Source organism: Arvicola amphibius, chromosome 3, assembly GCF_903992535.2.
Source record: "Arvicola amphibius chromosome 3, mArvAmp1.2, whole genome shotgun sequence".
Classification (NCBI taxonomy): domain Eukaryota; kingdom Metazoa; phylum Chordata; class Mammalia; order Rodentia; family Cricetidae; genus Arvicola; species Arvicola amphibius.
Window position 1 is genome coordinate 124,137,791 of NC_052049.1, and position 24,401 is coordinate 124,162,191.

Here is a 24,401-nt window from a genome sequence, read left to right on the forward strand (position 1 = left end):
AATCGGGGTTTATTCCCAAGGGTATGGCGGAAAAGGTGAAGGGGCCCGCGGGGGTCTCGCGGCCCCCGCAGCTGGCTCGCCCGCTGGCTCTAGTGGGAGGCTCTGAGCAAGGACCCGCCTTCAGGGCAGCGTGGCCCAATCAGCGACAGGCACGGCGCTCCGGGCCCGCCCCCGCCCCCACTGTCATATAAGATTGGGCCTGGCGGGCCTCCGCAGCGCAGTGGTCGCCAGACTTCGGGCCGGGACTGCGGAAGCCCGGCCGCCGCCTCTGCCGCCGCCCCTGCCGCCGTCCCCCGCCCCCCACAAGCAGCGCCGCCCCTCTGTGGACGCCCGCGAAGCGAGGCTGCCAAGCCCGGCCTCCGCCTGCCTCGTTCCTCGCGGTTTTCCGCGTCCTCGCTGGGCGGGCGCGATGCGGCTGGGCCCAAGGCCCGCGGCGCTGGGGCTGCTGCTGCTCTACGCCGCGGTGGCCGGCGCCGGCAAGGCGGAGGAGCTGCATTACCCGCAGGGCGAGCACCGAGCCGACTACGACCGCGAGGCGCTGCTGGGCGTCCAGGTGAGGATGCCACGCAGGGTTCCACACCGCCACGGGCTTTGTCCAGTGACAAAGCTGGGCGGCCAGGCGAGGCCTTGGCTGGGGCGGCCTGACAATGGGGGCCGGGCGGGGCTCCGCTTGCGCCCTAGGGGCCCCTGAGGCCTGTAAAGCTGAAGGAACTGTTGCAGCTCCAGAGCTAAGTCCTTTCTATTACTGGAACTAAGAGGACAGGATCACTTAAGGTGGTAGGGGGACGTATTGAAGAGAAAGTGTGGGTCATCCTGAAACCTTTGGGGCCAATGAGGCATGTGGTAGCCCTGTTTCCCTCCACCATTGTACCCCACTGATTGTAGTACTTAATTCTGTGTGTGATTTCCCTCCCCAAAGGAAGACGTCGATGAGTATGTTAAACTTGGCCACGAAGAGCAGCAGAGACGACTGCAGTCGATCATAAAGAAAATTGACTCGGACTCAGATGGTTTTCTCACTGAAAGTAAGGACTGTCTTGCACCGTCAACAATGGAGAAAGCCCTTTGTAGGAGATTAGTATACATTTAAGAACAGTGTGGTCTGTTGAATATAGGTTGCTGGTGTTCCAACAAGCCAAAAGTACTGCGGTGTGGAGCATAGGTCTTATACCTGGAAGTTAGGCTACCGAATAAAATCAGTGCTTTCTCCAATGGCATGCAAACACCACTGCCCATAATAGGATAGGTTTGCAAGTCATACCTTGAGACACCCTCTGGGTCACATCACTTTTCCCACTGCCCTTAGTCTGGTCCATTTTAGAGACATTTGCCCAGACCCTTCTTAAGACATCACATGTTACAGTAGTACTCTTTTGGTATGTAGAAATTTGAAGAATCTGCTTTTATTAGTTTATTATAACAATAAGCAAATAGAAAACATTCTATTGCATTGAATTATATTTATTGCAATATAAAACATGTTGGTGCTGATGGGGCCTTAGAATCATTTATCTCTCTTCACAGAGAAAAAGAGACTGAGGTACAAAGAGGAAAACCTTATTTTCAAATAAATGGTAAACCTAGGAGTAGAATTCAACTGTCATAGTCTTCGTTCAGTTTTTAATGTCCTCAATTCAAAACAACACTAGACTGTTTTTAGGTAGGCTGTTAGGCAGAAATGGAACACACAGGTGATTGAGTGTTTTGAATAAATTGCTAGCAATACCACTCCCCCCCAATTTGGTTCAAGTGAATACTGAGTTCCAGGTTGATCCTTTGAAGGCTCAGAAATTTGTTATTGTGACAGCAAGCTGTCTGCGGTGTCGCTTATTTAAATATTGTTCAGCATCCAGATAATGACGTTACCGGAGAGGGAATTACAGTGTGTGCTGTCACTAAAATCACATTGGCCCAGTGATGAACCCTCTGAACTGATAGGGAGGTCTGTCTGTGCTTACACTACAGTAGACAAATGGGGTTGATCTGGAAAACTAGTACTTGTTGGAATCTAGATGTATTTAAATAGTCTGGTCTTCATTTTACAGGTAAGAAAACAAGAACTTGAAAGGTCAGCTCCCTCTTAGTGCTCTCAGTGCTGGTCCCTGTCCCATTCTGTGTTCTACTGTGCTCCACTAAATCTTTCAGAGTAGAGAAGACTTGTGGTGCTTACGGAAACACACGAGCCACTTGAGGACCCTGAAGAGAACTTTGCTGATTTGATGGCCAGGGATGGGAGTCTCTGAAGCTGGGCCCAAGGGCCCTGAGGCAAGCTTAAACCAGGGAGTTAAGGCCAGCTTGGGCAACAAGGAGAGAGACCCACATCTTAAAAAAAAAATTGGTGGTAACAAAACACCATAGTTCAAGCTTTGAAGCCAAAAGTAGGTTACAATCTTGACTTTTAGCTATGAAACCTTGGTCTTTCTGAACCTCAGTTTCATTAACTGAAAGTTTGTTCAGTGTGTGGTTGCATAAAAATGATTAGGGTTTTGGGGTGGGAGGTAGGAATCGCCTTTGCATGTCTATGTACCTGAGCCCTTACAGACCAGCAGAGAAGCACCAGTCTTTAAACCTGGTGGTATGTGCTCGTTCTCTGCTTGAAAGTGTTCGCCGCATGCTCCTTACCTGTTTTCTGTGATGCAGTGTGATAGCTACCTCTATGAAGACATTCTTAAACGTTTATCTGAAAATGGGCATTTGGAATTTAAGAACTTATCCCATTCCTTCAGGTACCAAGAGAAGACAGGCAGTTATGCAAGAAAGGCAGAAAATAACCTTGCTACTTTGTTAAAATTTCTTCCATATGGCTATGATGTTTAAAGGAACTATACCATACCAGCATTTCTCTGCTTTGGGGCAGAACTTGAATACCTGTTCACAATTTAAGCCATGTTTACTAACATACCTTGATTGAGGTGTGATGGCCCCCAACTGTATTCAGTCCCAACACTTGGAAGGCAGAGCCAGGGGATCTCTGAGTTAGAGGCCAGCCTGGTCCATGTAGTGAGTTCTAGGCCAATCTGACTACATCGTAAGACCTTGTCCTCAAAAAAAAGGAGCACACAATAAATATATATATATATTTATACATGTTTTTGTTCAACTTATAAGTTAAAGGAAAGCTTAAACCTTTTATAAATAATAAAACTTTTTTCTCTACTACGTAGTAAGGTTTGTAGCCATTCAAATGCCTGTGCTTAGGAGACGTGCACAGCTCTCCCACCTCCTGTGCTTAGGAGATGTGCGCAGCTCTCCTACCTCCTCGTTTTTATCGTACTGTTAGGCCACTTTCCAGATTTTGCAGACATGGAAGTTACTTTTTCAAAAAAAAGTTAAGAAATCGTCACTCAGATTGGAATTCGTGTGAACATTCTGTGTGCTTGGGAATTCTCACAGGTGAACTCAGTCAGTGGATTCAGATGTCTTTCAAGCATTATGCTATGCAGGAAGCCAAACAGCAGTTTGTCGAGTACGACAAGAACAGTGATGGTGCCGTGACATGGGATGAATACAACATCCAAATGTACGACCGCGTGATTGACTTTGACGAGAACACTGCTCTGGATGACACGGAAGAGGAGTCTTTTAGGCAGGTGGGTCCAAGCTGGTCCTTTTGGTCACACCCTGTCTCTACTGTTTGAGTGAGTACAAACAGCCCTGCTGTCCTAGACAGTTGCCTTGTTCACTGGGCAGCCCCCAGTTCCACTTCAGTGGTTGCTTTGATGGTTTCCTTGTAGCCAGATGTTAACTCTGAGCCAAAAGTATCCCTGCATCTGTTTCTCTTCACCTATTTGTCCTCATTTCCAGAGTTGCTCCTTAAGTGCATTCTGGTGATACTAATATGTATCTCAGTATTTTATCTTTAAAATAATGTAACCATCAGGTTTATATCATATTTACATATTTTATTGCATATCCCTATCCTTTAAAAATTATATGAAATAAAAATGTAATTGTAGCAAAATATATTATTTTCCATTATCTAATTTATTTTTGTTGTGATACTTGTGGAAGTTAGAGAACACCCTTGGGTGTCAGTCTTCACCTTGCCCTTTGTTTGAGACAGGGTCTCTTGCATACTGCTGCATGTCCCCACCTTCACTGTGCTGTAGAGGTGCGGTGATGGCAGACCATCAGGTCCTGCTTTACATGGATCTGAACCCAGGTGCTCACACTTTCATGGCAAGCCCCTTACCCACTGAGCCATCTCCCCTTTTTACATTTTTTTAAATGGTATTGGAGATTGAACCCAGGGCTGTGTGCATTTAAACAAGCACTCCACTATAAGCTCTAGCTCATTCCCATTTCAACCTTTTTAAAGAGTTTTCAGTAGTGTTGATTATATTCCTCTTGTTCGACCAGTTGGTCAAACTCTTCATTTTGCAAAACTGAATTCTGTGTACCCATTGTGCCCATTAAACAGTAACTCCTGTTCCTGCTCCCCCCATTCGATCATGAATTTGCCTGTCCCCAGTCCTTGGAAGGAGAATCGTGTTTGTCTAGTTTTGACTGCCCTATTTCACTTAACATAATGTCCTCAAAGTTTATCCATGTTTTAACTTATGCCAAAATGTTCTACCTAGAAGGGGCATAGTCTAAAAAGACCAAATATCTGCCTGGCAGTGATAGCACCTTTAATTCCAGCGCTCAGGAGGCAGAGGCAGTCAGATCTCTGAGTTTGAGGCCAACGTGGTCTATCTACAAAACGAGTTCTAGGACAGCCAGAACTACACAGGAAAACTGTGTCTACAAAAACAAACAAAAAAGACCAAATATTCTAGTGTGTATGTGAGAGAGAGAGCCATGTTTTGTCTTCTTGAATTTTTTTTTGATTCTTTGGAATTTTCATACATTTATACATTTATATAATGTATTTTAATCGCGTTCACCTTTTGTTACCTCCCTCTGATTTCCTCTAGTACCCACCTTATCTGATCTTTTCCCAACTTCATGTCCTTTTATTCAGTTGACTCCTGTAATGAGCGTGGTACACAAATCTCTCTTCTAGATCTTGCTTTTGATTGTCTTGGGTACATTTCCAGAAATGAGATTGTTGGAGTAGCTCTGTTTTTAGTTTTCTGAAGGTACTGCAGTATAGTTTTCCATAGTTCTGCCTTATTTATAACTCAGTTCTGAAGGTCCAGTGATTTTGCAGTCTGTTGAGTGTTGGATTTTATTTTATTTTATTGTTTGTTTTGTTTTTCTGAGCCAGGGTTTCTCTGTGTGTACTTCTGGCTGTCTTGGAACTCACAGAGATCCACCTGCTTCTGCCTCCTGAGTGCTGGGATAAAGGTGTACACCACCATAGCCAGCTGAGTTTTAATTTTTTTTTATTTTGTTTTGTTTTTCGAGACAGGGTTTCTCTGTAGTTAAATTTTAATTTTTTAAAGCAAATAAATAGCTTAAGCAGAAATGAGAACTATTTTTATTAAGAACTTTTTAAGACTTCAAGGAAATCTGTTAAACCAAAAGTATATCATTATAAATGACTATGTGCTTGAGAAATTAACATTCCAAAAGCATTTAAAAATTTTTAATGTAGAAAAGAATAAAAATAAAAACAAATACTTTGTTGTAAATGATATATCTCAAAAAGGTTAAGGTGACTAGAAATCATATGAGCCTTTCTGCTTTATTTGCATATGGACCTCCAATGGTCATCATTTATTATTATATGTATTTATTTTAGAATTGCACTGGCCACGTGAATGATATAGGCTACCACTGACTCCAACTTCTTTTTTCTTCTGCTACTGACTATTCTCTTTTTGTTTGTTTTTTTTGTTTGTTTGTTTTTTGTTTTTATTTTGTTTTGAAACAGTGTCTTATTGTGTAGCTCTTGCTGGCCCAGAACTCTCCATGTGACTCTTACTCAGACTCACAGAGATGCACCTGCCTCTGAGTGCCTGCACTAAAGGAGGGCACCACCACTTCCTGGCTTGAGGCTGGACCTGCCCATATGTCACCAGTGTGCAGGTTAAGGGTTTCATCCCCCAAGCCAGTCTGCCGGGTTTCACAGCCAGCTCTACCACTTAACAGTTGCTAAACCTCCCTTACCTCAATTTCCTCATCTCTAAAAATGGGATAATCCCCACTGAGGATAATAAGAGTATGGGAAAACAATATATAGTAGCAGTTGGAATGATGAGTAGTTAATTTCCAGTTGAAAGAATATTATAAAAGAAAGCAGTACCTGGGAGGTGGCATCAAGAAGATCTCAAGTTAGAGGCAGGACTGTTTTGGGCCAGCGAGGTGGCTCAGTGGATAATGGTGCTTGTTGCTGAGACTCAAGGCCTGAGCTTCCTGGTGGATGAAGAGAACTGAGTGTCACAAGTTGTTCTCTGACCTCCACATACGTGCTATGACCTCCACATATGTGCTATACCACCACCACCACCTTCCAAAATAAATACCGTTTTAAAATGGAATGAAGAGTTGAGAAATGGCATAGTCGTTAAGATCACTTGTTGCTTTTCCAGGTTCAGTTCCCAGCACCCTCAACTGCAGTCCCAGGGATCTCCTGGCCTCTGTGGGTATCAGGCATGCATGTGGTACACAGACGTACATGCGAATAAAACACCCATACACTTAACTTTTCTTAATTTAATGGGAAAAAAGACCTGTTACATAAACAGAAGAAACCTGTACAATTCACAGAAGTTTATATTTAATAAAAGTGTTTAGGCATTTGTTAACTACATCAGCTATACGTTAGTTAGGATTTCATTTGTAGGAGAAAGATAGACTTTTTGTTTCCCTTTTCCTTCTTTGAATCTTTGTTTCTAGCAGCCTAAGGGAAATGTAGGTCGGTCTTTTCTCCTGGAGAGTGCTGAAGAGGAAACAAATGGCGATGAGATTGATCAGGGTCCTCAGCGCTGTTCTGGGACTTTTCTAAAAGCCGTGATGCGCTGCTGTGACCTTCCTGCCAGGGAATAACAGAGACTTCAAATACGATATTTTAAAACTACTAGTTAGGTTGTAATTTTCTGCCTGTTTCCTATTTTCATCCTTCCCAACATTCTTTTTATCACTCCAAAGAATTACTGTCCCACTAAAAAAATATGTATCCCTGTGCACAAGCACCTGCATACATGAACACACAGAAAATAAGTGTTTCTGTGTTCTGGGGAAGGAATTTTATATAAGACATGATGGCATTGACATTAAAGTTTTAATTTTGAATAGATATATTGCCCATTTACAGAAATACAAATACTCCTTTTGAAAGACGTCTTGTTCAAATGCTGTACTCCCATCAAGTACTCATTACATGTTGCTGTAAGGCTATTTTTTAAGAGTGAATTAAAGGGCTGGAGAGATGGCTCAGAAGTTAAGAGCATTTACTGCTTTTTCAGAGGACCTGACTTGGAGGTCCCAGAATCTCCATAGCTTTGTAACTCCAGTTCCTGGTGATTGGTTGTCCTCTTCTGGCCTCTGAGAACTCCAGTACTAATGTGGTAGACATAAACTCCCATAAGCACACACACATAAAACACAACACATATGTTGATAACTAGAAGTTGGTTTGTTTTTTTTTTTTAAAGAATGAGTTAAATGGATCTTTTTATCCTAATGGAAATGATATAGCCCCAAATTAACACTTGCTGGTAGGAATCCTATTAGCTATTATTTGACCAAGAATATTACTATCTTTTTGATGTTCTAATCATGTTTTAGGATTTGATCATTTATAACCTTCCAAAAATTGGTGTAGAATGTAAGATAAACCCAGAGAGAGTGTACATTATTCTTCAAAATGTAAAGAGACTGGGGTGGTGTATGCCTTTAATCCCAGTACTCATGAGACAGATGCAGGCAGAGCCTTACGAGTTCCAGGCCAGCCAAGTCTACATAGTGAGACTCTGCCTCAAAAAATAAGTTATAAAAGATGAAGCCTGAGTCAGTTTCAAAGTTACAAACTAGAAATTAGAAAAGAATAAAATAGTCATAAAAAGCAGATATCTGAACAAAATAAAATCTCTATATTGAAATCTAGTAGAAAATCAAAACTTCATATCAGAATATTAAATAATCTGTAAACAGATGTGCAGTAAATGAAGACAGTGACCTCAAAATGTAAGCAGTGTATAAGTATCTTGATCAGAGGTAGGAGTAATATATAACACAATACAAAAATATATCCTAAAAATTATATCAATGTATAAAATGTCTTAAACGGGTAGAAACATGTATGCATACAATCTGACAAAATAATTTTACATAGGTGTACAAATATTGTAAACAGAAATAACAAAGTGCCTCAGTTTTGGCCCTATTATCAAACCATGTTTTTAAGGAGAAAATATGAAGGACAAAAGCTAATCACTGGAATTAAATATAAGGGTATAGGAAGCAAATCACATAAGTCTTGAATAATACCATCCATGGTATAAGTAAAAAAGATGTTGAACTCTTGGATTGTTAAATTATCTGTCATCTTGACCTTTTAAATTATAAATTTAACTCTATAAATCTTACCTGTAACAAGTTAGAGTGGGTGCAATAACCCTTACTTGCCAGTAGGTGTTGCAGTTGTAGCTGCATGGCTGGCTTGAACAGTTTGAATTGGTTTTTAATGAAAAATACGCTCAAATTAAAAGCAGTTATTTAGTGTAAATTACAGACTGTGTGCTCCACGGAGGTCCCTGACTAGTCAGCAGCCACACAGGGACAGCAAGGCAGCAACACCAACAGAGACACCTGGGGAAGCCTGCACCCTGCCTGAGCTGTGGTGCATGGGGAAAGCTGGACCCACAAGCCAGCCACAGTCTGCCAGTGGCGCAGATGTCTGGAGACCCGGAGCAGCTCCTAGATACCACCAAGGTTAGGGGCTACTCAGGGCCATCACGGCAAGTGCACCACGTGGATCCTGGCAGCAGCAGCTGGCCGAAGCTGTGGGGGACCGCAGCCCCAAGATTTGGTTGGGCGCCGACTGTTAAAAATTAATGCAGATCAAAAAATACCAGACTAACTACAAGATAGACCAATTATAATTTTCTTTATTATAAGGGGCAAACTCACAAAACAGGAATGGGAAGTCCAAGCTCAGCTATGTAGCGCAAAAACCACAGAAAGGGGGTGGAGTAGGGGGAGGGGGGGAACCTTCATGCCCTAACCTGATCCCACCTCTTAAAGATCATTGGCTGACAAAGATTCCCCATCAATTGTCTTAATTTACAATTTAAAATACATATATTCACTTCTTTAATATGAGGCATTTTTAAGAGACTTAAAGTTTTTTTAATTTTTATTTATGCATATGGGTATTTTGCTTACATGTATGTCTGTGTACCATGTACATGTCTGATGTCCTCAGAGGCCAGGACCTGGACTTAGAGAAGACTGAGATGTCCTGGGGGTGCTGGACTCAGACTTCTGTTCTCTAGAAAAACAGCCAGTACTTTAACCACTGAGCCTTCTCTCCAGCCTCAACAGACAGCTGTTGTGTAGCCTCAAACTTGCGATCCTGCTGCCTCAGTCTCCCAAGTGCTGGATTACAAGTGTCCCCAGCAGCTGGCACAGTCAATTGCAATCAAATGGTCATGAAATATCCAAATGTTTTTTCTTTTCCTCTCCTTCCTGTGTCCTCCCTCCTTCGCTTCTTGAAAGAGAGCCTTTCTTTCCATAGGCAAATCTAGCCAAAGTTAGCTCACTCTGCTAAAACATGGACTTTTTTTTTTCTTCAGGTCGAAGAGTTCTTTCATAAGGAAATCAAAACATTTGGTATTTCGAACAGTGATTTATTCAAAAAGACTTAGTTGACTGTACACAGGACCTCAAATTCTTGTTTTTCTACTTCTCCCCATGTTAAACCTGAACATTAAACATAAATTACTTGATCTAAAATATTTAAAGTTATGAAACATAAATGCAGCTATTTGGAAACATTTTTCCCTTGTTATAATTGAGAGAATGTGACTGGCTTATACAGTCTAAATGTTTAAAAACCAAATTCTTTAAGGGAGCTGTGAGCCTTCTCTGGGTGTCAGTGAAACACCTACTGTTTAAGAAAATAATTTCTGAGTAAGCTCTACCAAGATTATAACTGGTTGTCTTAAGTTTGTTGTTTTGGAAGTGTTCCAAAACTACTGGGCTGAATTAATGAGGTCTAAATATCTGTGGCTTTCATCAAATCGTGTAATCTCAATTACTCTGTCAACAATATAATACTTTATTATTTGGGCTTTGTTTTTCGTTTACTTTGAGATAGGGTCTGACTTTAGCACAGGCTGACCCCAGAGTCCTGATCCTCCTGCCTCAGTGTCTGGGGTGCTAAGATTCCAGGTGTGTACACTTACAATGTACTCAGTACATGTCAGGGTTACTATTCGGGTTACACAGTAACAGCTGTCATACAAGTTTCTTAGTAGAGATTTTTGTACCAATTTTAGAGAAGAGGAAACCAAAGATGTTAAGCAGCTTGCCCTGAATGCCATAGTAAATATGTGTCTTGCAATAGCCAAGGTCTTTATCTATCCGACTGTGGTGCTCTGTCTCTATGTTGCCATATATGGATGTTTGTGATTAGCCCCACCTACTTTCAGAAGGCTATTATAAAGATAAATGAGATGATATATGAAAATGTACTTTAAATCTCACATTGTGTGCATTTTTCAGTGTTTTTCAAAGCTGCTATGGTACTGAGATCCCTAAATTTACTCGTTTTTTTCCCCCAAAGCTTCATTTAAAGGATAAGAAGCGATTTGAAAAAGCTAACCAGGATGCTGGTCCTGGTCTGAATCTGGAAGAGTTTATTGCATTTGAGCACCCTGAAGAGGTTGATTACATGACGGTAAGGAGCAGGTTTAACAGCATTATTGAGAGACTAAAACCTGTTTGCTAAGTTACTGAGGATGAGTTGTGAAACAAACAATTTAGAGGTGAGCAGACTCATGTTCAGATGCTCTCCTCACATAAGACTGCAAGTGGTGAGGGTTTGATGGGAGGGCAAGAGAAGGGTTTGTTCTCAGTCTGCGTATGTGAGCAGCAGGTTTCCTCCAGCTGCCTCTCCTCTCATAACCATTACTTCCCATCAAGGCCTTTCCCTCCCTCTCAGAGTTTTCAGGCCTTTCCTGGGCTTTTGATGTTCTTATTAGTAGAGCTCTCATGTAGTTCACACGTTACTTATGAGAACTTCTGGTCTAGAAAAGTGGATCACATTTTGATTGGTTTTCTGAGGATGGGATGCTTACATAGTAAATGCTCTCATTCCCTGAGTACCTAAAAGAAGTGCTAGTCTGGGAATATTGTTCAGTAGCCCACAAAGGCTGTAGTCCCCAGCACCACAAATAAGCTCTTTTTGGGGGGTCAGGGAGGTTCAAGACAGGATTTTTCTGTGCATCCCTGGCTGTCCTGGAAATCACTCTGTAGACCAGGCTGGCCTCGAACTCACAGAGATGCATCTGCTTCTGCCTCCCAAGTGCTGGGATTAATGGTGTGCGCCACCACCACCAGTCAATGGGTCAGCTCTTTGACACTGAACTGTTAGATTCTAGTTTAATTGTCCTAACACTAGTTGAGCCCCTGTGTTTTAGCAAGTATCTTGAGAAGCCTTACTTCCCATCATATTCATAAGAAAAAATTTAATGATAACCCATATGTACTGAGAGCTGTTGTACAGCATAAGCCAGCTTTGCGGCTTTATTTTCTGGTTATTTTATGGAGGGCAGTGTAGCTTTTGTTGAGTGGGTAATGACCAGAATCTGCTGTCTTGAATAACAAGCAGGCACATTTTTCTCCATAGCTCAGTGGCAAGATTGTGCCATTATGCCACTTTTCTTGTCATTGTGAAGTTTCTAATTTCTTGGCACAAAGGACATGACCTAGTTTAAGACCAGTGTAGGTGGGATTTAAATGCCAAAGCTTAGCTGGGTCAAGCTAATTTAGTTCTAGAAAAACAGGCAGAGAATACTGGACCTTGACTTTTTAGAGAACAAGAAGTGGTTGACTGAGGATGGGGAGAGAGGGTGAAAGCAATTAAATAATAGTCACTATGTAATAGAAGCCTGGCAAGGGCATTGTAGAGTTCATCAACATTTTGAAGACCTTGCAATGCCAATAATGTTGATTTACAAAATTAGTGTTAAGAAATAGAAAGAACCCTGAAGTTTTCAGCCTGTATAAAAGGGACAAAAGCTGTACCTTTGACACTGTGGGATACAGCAGACGGCGCCCTCCTTGGTTGTGCTTTCTGTGCTGTGTTGGAGCTGATGACAGCACATGAGATGTGTGATCAGTGTGGGGCTCACTGAGAGCAGCATCTTTGACTCATACGTACCTTGATTATTTTTATATTGCCTTTTCCCTCTCTAAAGGGTATGTTGGGTATAGAAAAAGACAGGGATACAGGATCAGTTAGGTGATTTTTACTGTGGATTCAAGTTAGAATTTAATTTGAGAGGCATGTATGTTCTATTTTTGTGGTACTGGGAATTGAACATGGGATTTTGCATCTACTACATCCCTGGCCTTATAACTTATGTAAACTGGCCTTGAACTCATTGTGTGGTGTGGGCAGGCCTTCAACTTTCAGTCCCCATGTCTCAGATTCCCAAGTGCTGGTACAGCTGGTCTTCTCCACCAGGCCTAACTTTAAAATATTTTCATTCGTATTGTTCTAAAAATTCTTTTAAAGTATGGCAACATAACTAAAATCCATTATAGCCTATAGTCTAAATAAAAAGGAAAGGTTTTAACTCTTAACACAGTAGAACTATACACAATAAGAACAATTATCAGGTAAGAATTACATTCACAATATCTAGTCCATTAGTATTTGGCAAATTTTGAGAAAGTACTCTATTATCTACCTTATCTTGAGTTCAAAGTTTTGTACCTAAACCACTTTGTATCATAACTTGTATTACCAGCCTAAAAATACCCTTTTAGACTTTAAAACATTTTTTTAGATAAACCACTTTAGCTTTTATATCTCTTAATCTTTATAAACTTTACATCCTTTTTTGCTAGGTTTTTTTTTTTTCCTTAAAAATTTGGTAACAAAACTGTAAAACTAACTAATTTAGTCTTCACCCCCATCAGAGACCTGAGAAGGATAAAATATTACCTGAGTAAACAAGAAGTGCAGAGCTAGCAACTTCAAAACTATAGAAATGACAGAGACTTCTGACTGCCTGGAGAGTCACCCAAGGTTCCTCTGCAATAGCGGGCCTAGAATAGTTGACAGACTTTTCTGTAAAGCAGGAATTTTGAAGGACTGTCTGGCCAAGTTTGACAAATGCCTTCTTTTATGTCCTACTTGTGCAATTTGGACAGCATATTGTCAACAGTTGAGGTAAGGAAAGTTTCTTGCCCAGTGACTAACTTTGCCACCTTGAAAGCAATCTCAGTATGGAAGTTCTTTAGTGCCCATCTGTCTTCTCAGAAGTGGATTGGTGCTGCCATACGCAGATGTGTCTCGCTGTCAAGCCTTATGTTAGTAAAACATCTTAAATGTCATATTTTGTAGATCTCTGAAGTGTTTGAAGATCACCTCTTTATCTAAAATATATATTTAATCTTGAAAACATACCTAACATGACTACAAATTTGATTGTTATAGATGGCTACTAACCTGCATTTCTTAATTTCCTAAACAGTTTGTAATAATAGCTTTTAAGGATTAGAACTTTACATTTTCAAATGAGCTGTATAGATACAATACCTTAAACAAGAGTAGAAAGCTGGGTGGTGGTGGTGCACGCCTTTTAATCCCAGCACTCGGGAGGCAGAGGCAGGCGGATCTCTGAGTTCGAGGCCAGCCTGGTCTACAAGAGCTAGATCCAGGACAGGCTCTAGAAACTACAGGGAAACCCTGTCTCAAAAAACCAAAAAAAAAAAAAAAAAGAGTAGAAATATGTATGCAGAACAACATAATAAAAATAACCTTACTTTTGTAGCAATATACAAAAATCCATACCATTGTAAATATTTCAGATTAGTAGTTGCTCTTTAGTTTAAAACTGATTCAATAATTTACATTTTTATCTTATTATTCCTTTATTCTCCCCCCCCCCCTTTTCTTTATAAAGAAATCCCTGAATCTAACCTCTTTTGCTTAGTTTCCTCCCTGACCATGACCAGTAACAATTTGCAACCCACCCCCCTAAATGATGACAAACATCCATAACCCACCAAGCGACCAAAAACTACTCCTTCACCTCTCGGGAATGGGGGTGTCATGTTCTTAAAATTGCTTCCTGTTGTTTGGTGGCGATGGCATGTTTGGTGGACCCTGAGAAAACTGAAATAATAGTCAAGCCTTGGGAGAGCTAACTGTATCACTTGTTCTCCAGCCTTGATGTGATGGGAAGGTACAGAGCTTAACTGAAGACCTGACTAGAGTAATCTGTGAGGCTGGGTCATCTCAGCTAGCTGCTTTGAAGTTGTTTTAGATGTAGATTTTTTTTAGAGATTTATTTATTTATTTAGTATGGTCTTCTACCTGCATGTGTCCTTGAAGCCAGAAGAAGACACCAGATCATATTACAGATGGTTGTGAGCCACCATGTCGTTGCTGGGAATTGAACTCAGGACCTCTGGAAGAGCCGTGAGTGCTCTTAACCTCTGAGCCACCTCTCCAGCCCCCTAGATGTAGATTTTTGAGGAAACTGCAGCAGAAGCATTCTGAGAGGCTGGATCACCTGGGCTACTTGTCTTCATTGGTGTCTGGCGCTTTTTGTTCTGAAAACACAAACTTTTAAAGGTAGCTTACATATCTGTATTAACACAAATATGGAATATGCAGTATGCCCAAATCATCTAAAGATGATTTTTCTTCTCTGTTTGAGCATGTAAAAGGCATCTGTCAACTTTATAAGTTTGTTTGGACTGCATAACCAAACTGTAGTATAAACTTCCATCCATGCCATGTGAAAGGTTGGCATGTAATAATAAGTCGTGAGAACTCTGTAGCCAACAAGATTTATCATGTCTCCTCCACTCTCAGAGCTGCTCCCATGTAGAGCGATCAGCATATACATCACCTGTCTTGTAGTCTTTCTTGGTTTCTTCCTTCCTGTCTGTATCAAAGATTTTCAGGTCTCCCCCAGTCAAATCTGATCTTTATTAATTTTGTGGAAACAAAAGCATAACCTCTTTCCTAATCAACACATTTCCTGATTTCCATTTCAAAATTAAGACAGCCTTAAAATTTATAGGTTTGTTTAATTTAGTAGTTTACATGATCTAATGTCTCTCAGCAATGTTTGTTTACTCATCAGCATTCTCTGTGTACTTCCCATCCTTACATGACTTATTCCTTTTTTTAAAAAATATATTACTTTACTCTTTCTTTAAAGAATTTATTTTCTTGTTTTTAAACTATTTTTTCTCGACTGTCTATACCTATTTTTTTCTTTCCTCAGCACATTTTCAAGCATACTGTACCTGTAATAGTATGTAAAAAAAAAAAAAAAAAAACTCAGGTTTTTTTTCGTTTGGGCCTGGCTTTTTGCACATCTGTAGCCTTCTCTGACCACATGAGCCAAGCCTTAAATGACCAAGCTATCTTCTGCATGGCTCTGCTTAGCACATGGCGCTGGTACCCGGCTCTGCCTCCCTCAGGTACATCCAGCAGGCTACCCCACTGGTTCTGAACTGTAGCTGCTGTTTGCCCTTCTGTGAGAGTCAAGCAAGAAGGTGCATTTACCTGCTCCAGTTCTGGGAAATTGATGGGACTGTGCTGCAGCAAGTGTTTCTACCTAAGGCTGAGTATCTTACCAGCTACTTGAGTGCTCAGCTGCACAGCAGGGCCTCTTAAAGGAGCCACACCTCTCTATGCCAGCCACCGGGTCTGCTTGAGAGCATGGTTACTACGATCCATGTTTGGGACTTTTTTCTGCTTTTGCAGGGCCTATGTGGATATATGTAGCTGCATATTGGGTGCCAGATATAGTCACCTTCATCCAATTCTCTTTGAACCATCAGTCCCCAGATAATGACACGGAGACTTAGCCTTAGTTATGAAAGCTTGGCCTTAGTTTAGGCTTGTTCCCAACTAACTCTTATAACTTTATAAGAGCTCATTTGTATTCGTCTGCACTCTGCCATGCCACTCACCTCTCCTCCATACAGTGTGTCCAACTCCATCCCTGCTTCTCTGGCCTGTTCCCCCCAAAAGTCCTGCCTATCCACTCCTGCCTAGCTATTGGCCATTTAACTCTTTATTAGACCAATCAGAAGGCGCTTTAGGCCAAGACACATCTTCATAGTGTACAAAAAGATTATTCCACAGCTGTTCCCACCCTGAAGAAAGAGCAACATCTGTGTGCTGAGGAATACAAGGCCATCATCTTTGAGAGCCTTTTCTAGATTGCAGAGCTAATGGAGGGGGACTGGGGGTAGTCAGAAGCATATTTTTCTTTCATACATTTTAATAAAAAATATTATTACTTCCCTTTTCCCTTTCCAATTCCCTTTCCTCTAACTTTTTCCATGCTCCCCAGGACACTCAGATTGATAACTTCTTTTTCTTGATTGTAGTAGCACATATATGTATATGTATGCCTAAGTATGTAAGTACAAACCGCTGAGTTCATTTTGTTGTTTGTGTGTGTGGTTTCAGAGCTGACCACTTTGTATTGGAGCACCAGTTAGGGTGCTCATCCCTGGAAAAGGCTAATTCTCAGTCTCTCAGCAGTCATTAGTGTCCTGTAGTTCTTTGTCTAGCGGTAGACCCCATGAGACTTTCAGAGATGTCTTCTTGAGAGGGAAGAGAATATACAGAAAGCAGGAGCCTGTGTTTAGTGCTAAGGTTGTTTATGAAAGTGAAATAGAATTCTTCACAACACAGGAGAATGAAGATGTATAATTTACAGTCACTCGGTACTTGGGAGTTTATTGTTACTTCTGAGTTCCAGAATTTACAAATGCTTTCCTGCAAATCTGAGCAGCCAGAATGATTGTTTATGAGGAAGTTCTGCAATAGGATTGGTTAAGATGATGGCATTGAGATGTTGGTGACAACGATTCTTCTTTTGAATGAATATTTGATAGGAGTTCGTCATTCAAGAGGCTTTAGAAGAACATGACAAAAATGGTGATGGCTTTGTTAGTTTGGAAGAATTTCTTGGCGATTACAGGCGAGATCCAAGTAAGTTGCCCGAGGGTAAGGCAGAAAGAGTCGGGGTTGGGATTAAGGAAGTAGTGATGTTTAGTGAGGCTCTGTATGACAAGAGGAGCCACACAGGCACTCCCAGCTTACCTGACATGCTGCTTTGCTCATTTTTATTTCCATGTATGTTTCAAACATTTCCTTCCCTTTCTAGCAAATATAATGTTATTGTCAATTAAAAGGAGGAAAGAAGGCTGTCTTTAAACAAGCTCCTATGCCGCTCTATGTAGATCTTGATGAGTGACATAAAATACTGCAAGTAGGGTAGGCTAGATGAAGTAAGTTTGACCTTAAGGGGAATTAATTTCCTTTCTTTAAGCTGTTGTCCATTACCAGAATTGTTGCTTGCAACCTTTAAAAAAAAAATGAGGTTTTAAAGTTGTTTTCCTGGCTTGTTATTGCAAATGAAATTTAAATAAGGCATTGCTGTATATGAACATGTAAAACAGTCAGTAGTCACATGATGTATATCAAAGTGCTACCCTGGGCTGGGCATGTGACTGTTTTCAAAGTGCTGCCTAGCAGGCAGGGGACCCCTGGCTTGTAGCCTCAGTACTGCACTAACCAGGCATGGTGGCACATCGACTTCAAAGTCATCTTCAGCTACGTAGGGGGTTTGAGACTAGCCTGTCTAGACCCTGTCTCAAAACAACTTTTTCATTAAAAATAAATGTTACCCACTTTAAAATTAGGAAAACTAGAAATCAGGATAAATAGCAACACAATAAAAATACTACTTTATTAAATTTTTAACAATTAAGGCTGAGTTATTTAGTTAAAATCTCATCTTTGGAAATCTTTACATATTTATCCTTGTTTCAGAATTTTTCTGGTACGAGTTCTGTTTCATTGGGTTTCTTTTTGTAGTAAACTTTAAATTCACTTCCTTTATTTTAGAGATATATCAAGCTTCTTACTGGTTTGTGATACTCTTAATGTATTTGTGGTTTTGTTTTTGCTTTTTTATTAAGCTGCAAATGAAGATCCAGAATGGATACTTGTTGAGAAGGACAGATTTGTGAATGATTACGACAAGGATAATGATGGCCGGCTTGATCCCCAAGAGCTTTTGTCATGGGTAGTGCCCAATAATCAGGGCATTGCACAAGAGGAAGTAAGTATTACAGAATTGCTGTTCCCCTTCCTAACACACAGTTTGTGTTACTGTTAGGAAAGGAAGCTGGGAATCTCCATCAAAAGAAAAAAGAAATGGAATTACTTAGGATAGATATATTGTGCTTTGAATTAAATGATGAACTTCTTTCATATTGTCAAGGAGACAAGGAAGTTAAGATTATATCTTGTCCTGATCTTCAGACACAGTCTATATGATGATAGCTTGTGTCATACCTTTGGAGGCTCAAGTGCATTGCACCCTGTGCTAACCTGATACTGACTCTGTGTGGTGATGCAGAACCCAGGATAGAGTAAATAATGGGCTGATGAGAGAAGCAGTAGACAGACACGGGGGCATGTATAACAGTTTACACGTATTATAATGTATAATTTATACCATGTTATAATGTATAATAGAGATATAGACATTAATGAGTTCTTGGTATAACTAAGTGGTTTTGAAAAGTCACACTAAAAGAAAAGTCACACTAAAATGTGAACATTTTGTTGAAAAGACTTATTCTGGACACCTTTTGTTTTGGTCATTTTAAAGGCTCTGCATCTAATTGATGAGATGGATTTGAATGGCGACAAAAAGCTGTCTGAAGAGGAGATCCTGGAGAACCAAGACTTGTTTCTCACCAGTGAAGCCACGGATTATGGCAGACAGCTCCATGACGACTATTTCTACCACGATGAGCTCTAACTCCTAAGTGTGCCCGGCTCCTTTATAGTTTGCTACCAGCTTTACTTTTATGATAAAATATCGATGTTGTATTTTACACTCTTAAGTCTTACCATATCAAATCTTAATGTAGATTATCATTTTGGGCCTTCTAGAAGAAAAACAAAACAAAACTTGATATTTATTTCAAGATTTATTGAAGGAGTAAAACATTAATATCGTGCCATACTTTCCTAAGTACTCCGTCTGTGTAGTGCTGTGTTGTGAGTGATTGAGCTCTGTCTCCATACTTGAAAAGATGGAGGACTGTAGGCGTGTCTAAACAATAGCTTAGGTAGCGTGTGATGGAGCGCTGAGTTTTTGTTCTGTACTAAGTAGATTTACTTTGAAACTGACAAAGGACAGTGTTTTTAGGTTTAGTGTTATATTTTAAAACCTTTTAAGGAACCTTCAGAAGGACTTAAACCTCACATAGCTGTTGAGAAGTTCTACTTAATTTTAAAATGGTTTCTATAAAGGGTTTTGTCGTATGAAATAGAACTTTATATTTTTGCATATGTATAGATAGTAATTATATTTAATGTATAACTATAGCATTATGGTGAGTGGAAATTGACATTGTCTAGACTTCATTTTTGACTGATTAAAAATAAACTGTCCTATCTTTTTATATGCTTGTTTTTTAATTTTTCCAGATAAACTTTAAATTTAGCATGGGGTTCATTATGTTTTACATTATTCATTCCTTTATTCAGGTAGTGGATGGTCTCAAAACTGTTACTTATTCTTGGTGTATATTCTTATTTTGCCTTTTTTTAAATAAAAAAATTATGTTATAATTGAATGTACACCTGAGACATTTTCAGTTGCTCTTATGTTGAGTGTGATTTTGCATTTTGGTACTAAAAATGTTTTTGTTTTGTTTAAGATGTTAGGGATCAACCCCAGGGCCTCTTGCATTCTAGACAAATGTTTTACTACTGAGCTAAAAATTATGGAGGCAGAGAGCCATCCTCACTGAGCACTTATCCATACCCAGACAGCTGGTTTTAATCTCATTCAGGAATCAACATACCTTTGTTAGGGTGCAGAAAAGTGAGTAAGGAATTAACTTTTTGAACTTGTGATTTACAGATCCTTTCTTTGTGGGTGAAAAGTCAGTTGGAAAATTTGTTGATTATTTTCAGGCTACCATTGTCTCATAGAACACCCAGTGCAGGTCACCATGCTCTTCTGAGGATTTGAGAAGACCACTTCCCACCCCCTGCCAGCTCTCTTCTGACAGAGTTGACTGCCTACTACTGCCCTGCCTTTGCTGACATTGGATATAGATGCAAACGCAAAACTCACTTTTAATGATAGCTTTTACCCTCGTAGCTGAGGTGCATGGTTTCATTTTAACTTAAAACATAGCTAACTATAGTCATTTAAGAATCGAGTTATTGTCATCATCTGTCGCTTCTCAGCCTCACTGATATTTAAAATAGTTCATTGGCTTTCAGCATGTTAAATATTTTTCTTAGTAGATCCTCTAAAGCTCCCATCACAGATGTTAAACTATCAGATGCAAATTTAATTTCAGTCCTTAGCAGAAATGCTTTCACTGAGTTAAGAAGTTGCCGGTTCTGGTGGCGCAGGCTGGTAAGATTTGCTGAAGGTGGCAGAGGTAGGAGGATCTGGAGTTCAAGACTAGTCTGGGATACACTTTAAAAAAAGAGAGAGGGAACTGGGCGGTGGTGGTGCACACCTTTAATCCCAGCACTTGGGAGGCAGAGACAGGTGGATCTCAGAGAGTTTGAGGCCAGCGTGGTCTACAGAGCGAGTTCCAGGACAGGCTCCAAATCTACAGAGAAACCCTGTCTCAAAACAAACAAAGAAAGTTACTGCTGTCCATTCAGTATGGATAGGCTTAGCCCTCTTATAGGTGGGCAACGAATGGCTCCAACCAGTTGAGTGTAGTTGTAGTTGTCACTGCCTGACTAGATCATTGTCAACCCCTTTCCTCTGTCGTGGCACTGTGGAGAAGGCCCAGTGGAAATAGTGGAGCCACAGAGTCAAAGGTCCAAGATTGCTCAGTAGCCATACAGAGATCAAATGGATCCACAGTGGAAATAAGCCTTTATTATGCGAGATTAAAGATGTGGGTATTTTTGCTGTTTTTGAAACAAAGCACAATTCAGCCCATCCTACATGGAGAATTAGCATTGAGGAAGTGACTTATATAGGTAGGCATTTAAGCCAAAATCATCTTCTTCCACCAAAACAATAGAATTGTTCTCGTTTCCTCTTCTGTTTTCAAAGAGTTAGTTAGTTCATCCAAAGCTGTGACTCTCTTGCCCCACCTGGTCCGCGTCCTGCCCTATAGTGGAGCAGTCATGACAATCCACACTAACATACTGTCACCCAAACTCCTGTTGGATGTCCTGTAATAGCTCTGTAGTATCTCAGGCATGGTCTGTTGTCCTTAGAGTTGGTGCTGGAGTAGCGTGTCTGCACTAAGGAGGCTGGCTATGTAGTTCAGTTGGTAGAGTGCTTGCCTAGCACACAGACACAGGGTTCCATCTCAGATACTACGTAACATTGGGGAGGTAGAGGCAAGAGGATCAGAAATTCAAAGTTTTGTTTGTTTTTGTTTTGCGGGCAGTGGTGGAGCATTCTAGTCCCAGCACTCCAGAGGCAGAGGCAGACAGATCTTTGAGTCCAAGTCCAGCCTGACTACAGAACAAATTCCGGTACAGCCGGGGCTACACAGAGGAACCCTGTCTCAGGAAACCAAAAGTAGAAAAAAAGAAGTGTCATGTGGCAAAAAGAAGTAGCATAAAAACTGAGCTGGAAGTCCGTGCAGCTTGTCCCGTGGTAAAGTGGAACACAAGCTCAACTGAAGGCTCTGCTGTCTTCACTGCTGCATCTTCAGGTCCCGGTGGTGAGCACATAATGGATCAGTGCACTGAGGGACTGAAGGATGGTGATGACTGACAGCGTCTGTCACAGTGACTTTTTAATGACTTGGTCTCTTGATTCCATGTGGTCTCTGGTTCCATGTATGTGAAATGTATAGAAACAGAAAGTAGATTTTGGTGTTTGCCAGGGAAAGGTGTGAGAAGGGTTGATTGAATCCCTGCTTTTCTGTTGGGGTTGATGAAAAGGAAATGGGGCTCATGGTGCGTAATTCTGAATATACCAGCATTTAAAGAATAGGGTGAAGAATCCAAGTCAAACTACTTTATGAACAGCCTTGCGTAGAAAATAGTTATTCTTTGTCTCGCACGATGTCACAGCACCCTATGAAAGACCTGCCTATGAACAAACATCCAAGCCTAGAGCCAAAGTCTTCTTTAAATGAATTCTCCTTACATAGCTCTGATATGTGCCACCTTTCCAGAATTTGCCTGCTTTGTAGATCAAAGGAAAGTGATGTTCTTATTCAACCTTTTCCAGTGTTCTGCAGAAAACCAGGTCACAGATGGCAGTGCTGCCATCTTCTGGTACAGTCTTGTAAGTTATTCTGAAAGAATGATCCTCCAGGCCTTCCTTTGTTTCTCATTAAGGTCCATGACCTTCTGGGTAGCAAATGCTACACCATTCACAGAGGCAGGGCAGGTTTAAGAGAACCAGTAGGGACTGGTGATGTTTCTGCAGCAAGCAACAGAAGAGCCTTCCTGCACCTTGACCTGTAGGTTTGATGATAAAGTCCAGTCACATGAGCTGTTACCAAGCAGATAGATTGGTTTTGCAGGTCTCTCAGCAAAGCAGGCGAACAATGCCCTGATCACTTTACTCCTGTGTCTCCTTCTCATGCACTGGCCTTTTTCAACTGGAAGCTAAGAACCTGGGACCTGGGCTGGTATCACTTATAAAAGAGAGAGCATGGTAAGAGAGAAGAATGTGTATTAGTTTTTAGTTTGATTTGTTTTGTTGGGTTGGAGATTGTTTTGTTTTGTCTTTTTGAGACAGGGTTTCTCTGTGTAACAGCTCTGGCTTTCCTGGAACTTGCTCTAGACCAGGCTGACCTCGATCTCATAGAGATCCACCCACCTCGGCCTCCCAAGTGCTGGGACTAAAGGCGTGTGCCACCACTGCCCTACCAAAGTATATACTAGACTTTTAAAACTGTATATGTAATCATCACTTTCTCCTTCCCTCTCTCTAAACCCTCCGTGTACTCCCACTACCTTCTTCTCTTTCAAATTCATGGCCTCTTTTTCTTTGTGTGTGTGTGTGCGTGTGCATGTGTGTGTGCCTATGTGTATGTGTGCGTGTGTGCATGTTCTGAGATATATGATTACAACCTGCTCAGTCCATATAATATACTTAGGTCTATGTGTTTTGGACTGACTGTTTGGTACTGGATAACCAGTTAGTGTGCGCTTCCCTGGGAAAACTCTTTCTCCTGCCCTCCACCTTCCTTCCTTGCCTGGAGTTCTTTGTCAGTGTTGAGGCTTCCTGAGCTTCACCCCTTCCATGTTGGCATGTCTGTTGGTGTTATCCATGTTCATCGTGTTTAGACAGTCGTGCTGTGGAGGCTTCATGGCCACAGCTTCTTCTGACATTGCTAGGACACACAGTCTTATAGCAAACTTAACAGAGAAATGATGTAAGTAAAATTTCAAAAATAAAATAAATTGCTTAAAGTTGATATATGTAGAGAAGTTATACTACTTAGGAATTTCATTTCCTGAAGTGATGGGGATTGTTACATCATAAAGATCCTCATAGGGGCACTAGAGCTGTTAGGACTGAACATTTTCCCAGGCTAAAGGGGAAAGAGGTTTTAAATGGAGGCTACTTAAAAAAGAAATAAAAATTTTAAAAAAGCTATTACATAAATAATGAACTAAAGTTGTATCCAAAAAAAGTGGTGCTGGATGTGGTGGCACATACCTGTGGTCCCAGAGCTCAGGAGGCTGAGGTAGGACTGCCTCAAGATCAAGTCTAACCTAGGCTACCTACGGAGGACCAGGATGGCCAGGACTACACAGTCAAGAGAGTTTATCACAAGATAGTGTTATACGCTAGAGAGATGGCTCAGTAAGCAAAGGTGTTTGCTGCCAAGCCTGACCAGAATTTGATTCTTAGGACCCACATGGTGGAAAGAGAACCAGCTCCTGAAAGTTGTCCCTGACCTCCACACACAGAATATGGTTTGCATGTATTACATGCAAACATACACATACAGTACAACCATTTTAAATAATTTCTAAATGGTAAGCATGCTAAGGAATCTGGACACATTAGTTTCAAGGAACCTAGGGGGGAAACAACATCACTGTTGGAGGACACCGATCCTAAACGTTCCTGTTACACAGTCCCTTGTATAATGTCAAAGCAAGAATGCAGCGCCTCTGAAGGTGGTATTACACATAGATTATGGTAAATATAATTACAGCTTTAGAAGAAACATTGTGTCATAAAAGGTGAAGCCAGTCCTAACTGACTGGAAGAGTAATTCTTTCTACAGACGTAAAATAAATGGATGTGCTCATGCCTGCA

At 40.9% G+C, this 24,401-nt stretch overlaps 1 protein-coding gene across 1 annotated transcript; it reads left to right on the forward strand.

The window, feature by feature from the left end:
* The first annotated feature begins 249 nt into the window (after positions 1 to 249).
* On the forward strand, positions 250 to 19,759 carry Rcn2 (reticulocalbin 2). The gene is made up of 7 exons (XM_038323051.2): positions 250 to 553; positions 920 to 1,025; positions 3,394 to 3,590; positions 10,676 to 10,789; positions 16,993 to 17,089; positions 18,082 to 18,224; positions 18,780 to 19,759. Exons 1-7 carry the CDS (start codon positions 410 to 412, stop codon positions 18,930 to 18,932), a joined length of 954 nt encoding a protein of 317 aa, XP_038178979.1. The 5' UTR covers positions 250 to 409; the 3' UTR covers positions 18,933 to 19,759.
* The last annotated feature ends 4,642 nt before the right edge of the window (positions 19,760 to 24,401 follow it).

Coding starts and splice junctions, on each gene's coding strand:
- Rcn2 (XM_038323051.2), top strand. CDS start 410: ATGCGGCTGGGCCCAAGGCCCGCGGCGCTGGGGCTGCTGCTGCTCTAC. Junction 1,026..3,393: donor AGATGGTTTTCTCACTGAAA/GTAAGGACTGTC, acceptor GAATTCTCACAG/GTGAACTCAGTCAGTGGATT. Junction 17,090..18,081: donor CGATTACAGGCGAGATCCAA/GTAAGTTGCCCG, acceptor TTTTTTATTAAG/CTGCAAATGAAGATCCAGAA.